Source organism: Triticum urartu, chromosome 4 (genome assembly GCF_003073215.2).
Source record: "Triticum urartu cultivar G1812 chromosome 4, Tu2.1, whole genome shotgun sequence".
NCBI classification, from domain to species: Eukaryota; Viridiplantae; Streptophyta; class Magnoliopsida; order Poales; family Poaceae; genus Triticum; species Triticum urartu.
This window is the reverse complement of record NC_053025.1, coordinates 608,014,101-608,020,064: the sequence shown is the minus strand read 5'-3', so window position 1 is coordinate 608,020,064 and position 5,964 is coordinate 608,014,101. Positions and strand designations below refer to the sequence as shown.

The 5,964-nt window shown below is 56.8% G+C and overlaps 1 protein-coding gene across 1 annotated transcript; it reads left to right on the top strand.

The window, feature by feature from the left end:
• Positions 1-1,355: 1,355 nt before the first annotated feature.
• LOC125554388 (4-hydroxyphenylacetaldehyde oxime monooxygenase-like) lies at positions 1,356-3,246 on the top strand. Its single transcript, XM_048717955.1, has one exon. It carries the CDS (start codon positions 1,411-1,413, stop codon positions 2,935-2,937), a length of 1,527 nt encoding a protein of 508 aa, XP_048573912.1. The 5' UTR covers positions 1,356-1,410; the 3' UTR covers positions 2,938-3,246.
• The last annotated feature ends 2,718 nt before the right edge of the window (positions 3,247-5,964 follow it).

Sequence of the window (5,964 nt, the reverse complement as noted above, 5' to 3'; positions counted from 1 at the left end):
CATCACCTGGTATGTGTCTAGTAAGTCACATGCGATATTCAAGAATCACTGAGTCCCAATTTCTCAAGCCATCGCCAGCCAAAGTGCTTCCGCCAATGGACTCCTACAAAAAGCGTAGTGTACCTGGTGAAAAGTGTAGTTCAGAAGGCAGCCAAGAAAAGTAAGTTTTTTGAAAGCAATATGTATATTAAGAGAAACACAATTTGTGTAAGGTTTTAAAAAGAGAGATTTTTATAAAGATAGTAATTCGAAGTAAAGAGAGACTACTCAACATATGCACAAGGGGCATATGCCACCGGCTGATTGGTGTGAGAAGATGGAGTGCATGCATAAGTCATTGAATACCACCGCTACTTAATCTTAGAGGGTGCTTGGATTCAAAGGACTTATTTCAGTCTGACTAAAAATAGTATCTTTAAAAGGCTAAAGTTTCAAGCACCCCTGACTAAAGAAGCGCTAAAACTAGTCTTGAGACTAAAATATTTTAGTCAGGGGTACCCCTACTAAAATGTGGATTAGTCATCTCTCTCCTCATTTAACTCCTCTTCTTTAACACAGACGAGTTCTGGATTGAAGGGTTTGGAGGATAATAAATGCTCATTAACTTGATTTTAGTCTCTTTAGTATTTGGATCCAAGTATGGGTGAGGCTAGCAAGTTTTAGTCCCACTATTTTTAGTCATGAAACTAAAACGTATCCAAGCACCCTCTTAGTGGCTAATCTTGCTCTCGCTCTATAACCACCGAAATGATCCATGGGCCACTTACTGACCAGGGCGAACATAGAAGATGGAGTACCTAAGTCATTGACCTGAATGTACTAGAACGTCATCGATGCGCTATTAATTAAAGATATTTCCAAAATTCTAGTAAGATAATATGTCGGTGCCGCAAAATTAAGAACGGCAATGTTAATATAGTTGTAGGTCCTCTCGAACTGAATGCCGGCCAACGTTTGTAGGTAGGTTCGATTAGTTGGCGCCAAATTTGAATGTTGGGTTCTTGCCTGCCAGCTAAGTAATTCCTAAAACCAGGGGAAATGAAATATATGGTGTGCAATACGTATGTATCTCCCATCATTAACTGCATGATTTTCAACCAATCGACAAAAGAAGAAGAAGAATCAAAATTAAACCAAAGATCATATAATCAAGTTATGGAGGAAATGCATGGATGGGTAGCTGTTCTAGCCAGCTACTGATCATTTAGTTGTCCAAAAATGGCAATGGTGCTCATCAGCAACAGCAAGCAATCGAAACTGAAGAAACCCATGCCACATGCTCTCTCGCAGCTGTACTCCATGCATGCATGCATCAACCATTCAACCTCCACGTACAGTGCCATTGCCACTCCGCTTTATAAACCCCATACATACGGATCCACGGGGCAGCAGCACCTTCACCGATCGGCAATGGCGATATCACTCCTCCTCCTGGCCGGCTTCCTCCTTGCCGTTGTCTCCTACCTGCTGGTGACGAGGCGCGGCAACGAGGAAAGAGGACTGAGGCTGCCGCCGGGTCCGGCGCGGGTGCCGCTGCTCGGCAACCTGCACCAGCTAGGCCCGCTGCCACACCACAGCTTGCGCGACCTGGCCGGGCGGCACGGCCCCGTCATGCTCGTGCGCCTCGGCGCGGCGCGAGCGGTGGTGGTTTCGTCCGCCGCGGCGGCGCGCGACGTCATGAGGGCCCACGACGCCGACTGCTGCAGCCGACCTGCGTCGCCAGGCCCCGCGCGCCTCTCATACGGCCGCAAGAGCGTCGCCTTCTCGCCCTACGGTGCCTACTGGCGCGACATGCGCAGGCTCTTCGCCTCCGAGCTCGTCGGGGCTCGTGGCGTCGCCGCCGCCTGGGCCGCGCGGCGGCAGCAGGTGGACAGGCTCATGTTCGCCCTGGGCAACGCGACGGGACCGGTGGCGTTGGACGAGCACGTGTTCCGCGTCGCCGACGGCATCATCGGCACGGTGGCGTACGGGAGCGTGTACGGTGCGGAGGCCTTCGCGCGCAAGTACGAGCGGTTCCAGCACGTGCTGTTCGAGGGCATGGACATGTCGGCCAGCTTCTCAGCCGAGGATTTCTTCCCCAACGCCGCCGGCCGCCTCGTCGACCGGCTCGTCGGCGTCGTCGCGCGGCGGGAGAGGATCTTCAGAGACCTGGACGGCTTCTTCGAGGAGGTGCTGGAGCATCACCAGGACCCCGCGCGGCCCAAGCCGGAGAGCGGAGGCGGCGACCTCGTGGACGCCCTGGTCGGCCTCTGCGAGGAGCATGGCTTCACGAGGGACCACGTCAAGGCCGTCCTGATGGACGCGTTCCTCGGCGGCATCGACACGAGCTCCGTGACGATCCTGTGGGCGATGTCGGAGCTCATGAGGAAGCCGCGCGTGCTGAAGACGGCGCAGGAGGAGATCCGGGCCGCGGTCGGCGGCAACGGCAACAAGGAGCTGTGGCGGGTGCAGCCGGACGACCTGCCCAAGCTGACGTACCTGAAGATGGTGGTGAAGGAGACGCTGCGGCTGCACCCGCCGGCGACGCTGCTGCTGCCGCGGGAGACGCTGCGGAGGGTGGAGATCGGCGGCTACGAGGTGCCGGCGGGAACGCGGGTGGTGGTGAACGCGTGGGCGATCGGGAGGGAGGCGGCGAGCTGGGGGCCGGACGCGGAGGAGTTCGAGCCGGAGAGGTTCGAGGCGGGCGGGAGGCACGGCAAGGTGGACTTCCGCGGGGCGCACATGGAGCTGGTGCCGTTCGGCGCCGGGCGGCGGATCTGCCCCGGGCTGGCCATGGGCGTGGCGAACGTGGAGTACACTCTGGCCAGCATGCTGTGCGGCTTCGAGTGGGCGGTGCCGGAGGGGGAGGAGGTGAACATGGAGGAGGCCGGCGCGCTGACCTTCCACCGCAAGACCCCGCTGGTGCTCCTGCCCACCCCATACGTGCCTTCAGCTTGATTGCAACATGCATCTTGCGCTGCTAAGTAAAATAGGCATCAATCCTTTTACATGTGTGTTGAGTTCCATCACAAATTTGCTCCGAGTTTACACTACCTTGGGCAAATATTTCGTCCTTAAGAAATTGAACTAGTGTGTGACATGAACAATAATGAGAGTGATGTTCAATCTTATTTAAAGCAAACTAGCAGAGTGTTGCGAGGGCATCGCCTTAGTGTGTCTGAAGTGTATGAGAAGTAAATATTTATGCAATATTGCTAGCTTAATAAACCAGCGGCAGATCCACGTTTTTAGGCCAAGGTTGGCCAATAACTATCTTTTCGTATGAATTTTAGGTCAAACATGTATTTTTTTTACGTTCTGTTTTTCTCTCTGTAATATATATAGACAGTTGGGAGATCTCAGGGTGCGGTGTGACACATTCGTCCAACCTTCCTGAGAAACTCTTGTCGGGGGACTGATCCACGAACACCTATGGGACCGGCGGGCCGAGTCCCTTTCGATTCGGCGGGGGCGGAGGTCGCACAAAGAACGGATCGAGGCGAAGCACGCGAGCAGTTTACCCAGATTCGGGCCGCACGGATGCGTAAAACCCTACTCCTGCTTTGTGGGTTGTATTGATTTCTTGCTCGGGAGCGTGGAGTGCTACAGTACACACCAGCAGCTAACGAGACCGAGCGTGAGTGTTCTCCACCCCCCCTCTACGTTGCACACGGGCCTCCTTTTATATGCTCAAGGGTCACCGACAGGTGGCAACGGAGACAAAGGGTAAAAATGGGAAGGTGCTGCGGTAGGTACAGCTACCTGCTATAGTGTATCATACCTAACCCTGACGGCAGGGGACAAGGGCCTTAAATGCCCGTCTGCGTCGCCTAAAAAGTGTAGAAGGGACCGTCAGGGACGCCACCGCTCGCCACGATGGCGATCTTGTCAGCGCCGCTTGCCACCGCGCACCGCAAGCTGCACAGCCTCCCGCCACGTACGCCTGGAAGGGTCCCAGAGCGACACGTTGGTGGATGTACTGGAGCGCGGGCATAGTGGTGTCTTGCCGCGGCAAGCGCCTTGTCGCGGTTATTGTCTTGTCGCGTCCGGGAGCTTGTCGCTCACCGGGCCTTGCCGGGACGTGCGATGCGTCGCGGCAAGTTCCTTGAGGTGCCTTGGGTGGCCTTCCCGGCAAGCTCCTCTTGCCGGGGTCTTGTCTCCTTAAGTGCCTTGCCTTGGTTGGCCTTCCCGGCAAGCTCCTCTTGCTGGGGTCTTGTCTCTTTGACTTGGATACTTTGTTCTTGAATGGCTCCAAAGGAACCACGGAGGACCTTGGCGGTCACCCGGCAAGCCTTGCCGCGGGATGCTGCAACTGCCCGTGCACAAGTTCGGGATACTAGGGTACCCCTACTCTAGTACACCGACAGGAGCCCCCGGGCCTGGGCCATACACGGTGCCGAGCGCTGTTGGGCCAGGCCCAAAACAGGGCACGGGCACGCGCGGCCTAGGTTACGCCGTATGTCACTCCGTATCCACCGCGTCCTCCCCGAACGGCACGCGTTGAATGCGGCGTCGTGGGAGAGATCGTGGGTGGTTTCTTTATTCGGAAATGCGGAACGTCCGCCCCCTTCCTCTTTATAAGCAGGGGAAACAGGGGCAGTTCGCCCATTCGCCCGTTGCTGTTACAATCTCAGAAATCTCCGCCGCTCCCTCGTCTTCCCAAAGCCGAAAGAGAGCAGCGCTCCGCCCCCCATTGCCACCAGCACCACCAACGCCGTCGACCTCCTCCACCACTTCCGCCATGGCTCCAAAAGCCGACAAGGGGAAGGTCGTGAAGTCGACCGAGGCGCAGTGGCTTGCGGCGCTGTGAAAGGAGCGGGCAGTCTCCCCCCCCAAGCTTGCCGCGAAGGAGCTGAGGGAGAACTACTACCTCTTCTGGTCGACGGAGACACGAGCGCATCCGCGCACGAAGGTACTCCCCGCCGCCGCTTGGAAGAAGGCCCCAAACGGATACCCTTTCTTCGCCTTATTCTTCTACTGCGGGCTCTGCCCGCCTTTCTCTGAATTCTTCTGCGACATCATGAATACTTACGGATTCCACCTCCTTGACTTCACCCCCAATGTCGTTCTGACCATGGCAGTTTTCGCACATCTCTGCGAAAACTTTGTCAGAGTCCATCCCAGCGTAGCCCTCTTTCGCCATTTCTTCATACCCCGAGTAGAGAGAGGAGAGCCTCTATCCGGCGGAATCGCCTGGATCTCAAGGGCCGGCAAGAAGGAAACTTATCTGGAGGGAGAATTCCGCGGCAAGTGGGAGGAGTGGAGAGCAGACTGGTGCTGGATTGACGAGGAGAACCCGCAGCCATTCACCACCCGGCGCCAAACCCCAGTAGCATGCGGCAGCGATTGGAGTGACGTGGCCCCGGAAGACGACAGGCTGAAGATTGCTGTCACCCGGATCCTACGCCTCAGGCTTGCCGGGCTCACTGTAGGCGCTGTTGGCGCGGATTTCCTTCGCCGCTGCATCGCCCCCCTGCAGGAACGGGGGAGGCCCACTTGGGAGTTCAAGAATGCAGCAGACATCATGAGGCTGCGGCCGGGCCTCAACTTCAACTTCACAGTTCTGGAGCTCAACGCGATGCTCCAGGAGCTGTTCAAGTACGACCCCCAACATCCCGAAGTCTTCAGGTTGCCGGGGGGGTGTTGTTCCGTTGTGCAACAATTCCGCGCTCGACCGCATCCGCACAATGATGCCGCAGTGCGACTCGCATGGAATTGTGCCAACTTGGCAGGAGCCTGCAGACGACGTCGTGCAGCAGTTCTTCGATGACTTGGTGGAAGTGGCGATCCGCCCCGACGAGAAGGATAGCCTCACTCGCGACACCACCGATGCGGAGATGGCACTCATCGCCACTAGGCTAGAAGAGGCGGCGGCAGCCGCAGCCGCGGGCGAATTTGGATTCACCGTGGAGGAGGCAGATGCAGCAGAGGCGGGAAGCCGTGCCGAGCGAGGGGAGCCTGCCGGCGAGAAAGAGCTTGCCGGGC

What these genes read in the sequence shown, in the direction of transcription:
- LOC125554388 (XM_048717955.1), top strand. Translation starts at nt 1,411, where the DNA reads ATGGCGATATCACTCCTCCTCCTGGCCGGCTTCCTCCTTGCCGTTGTC.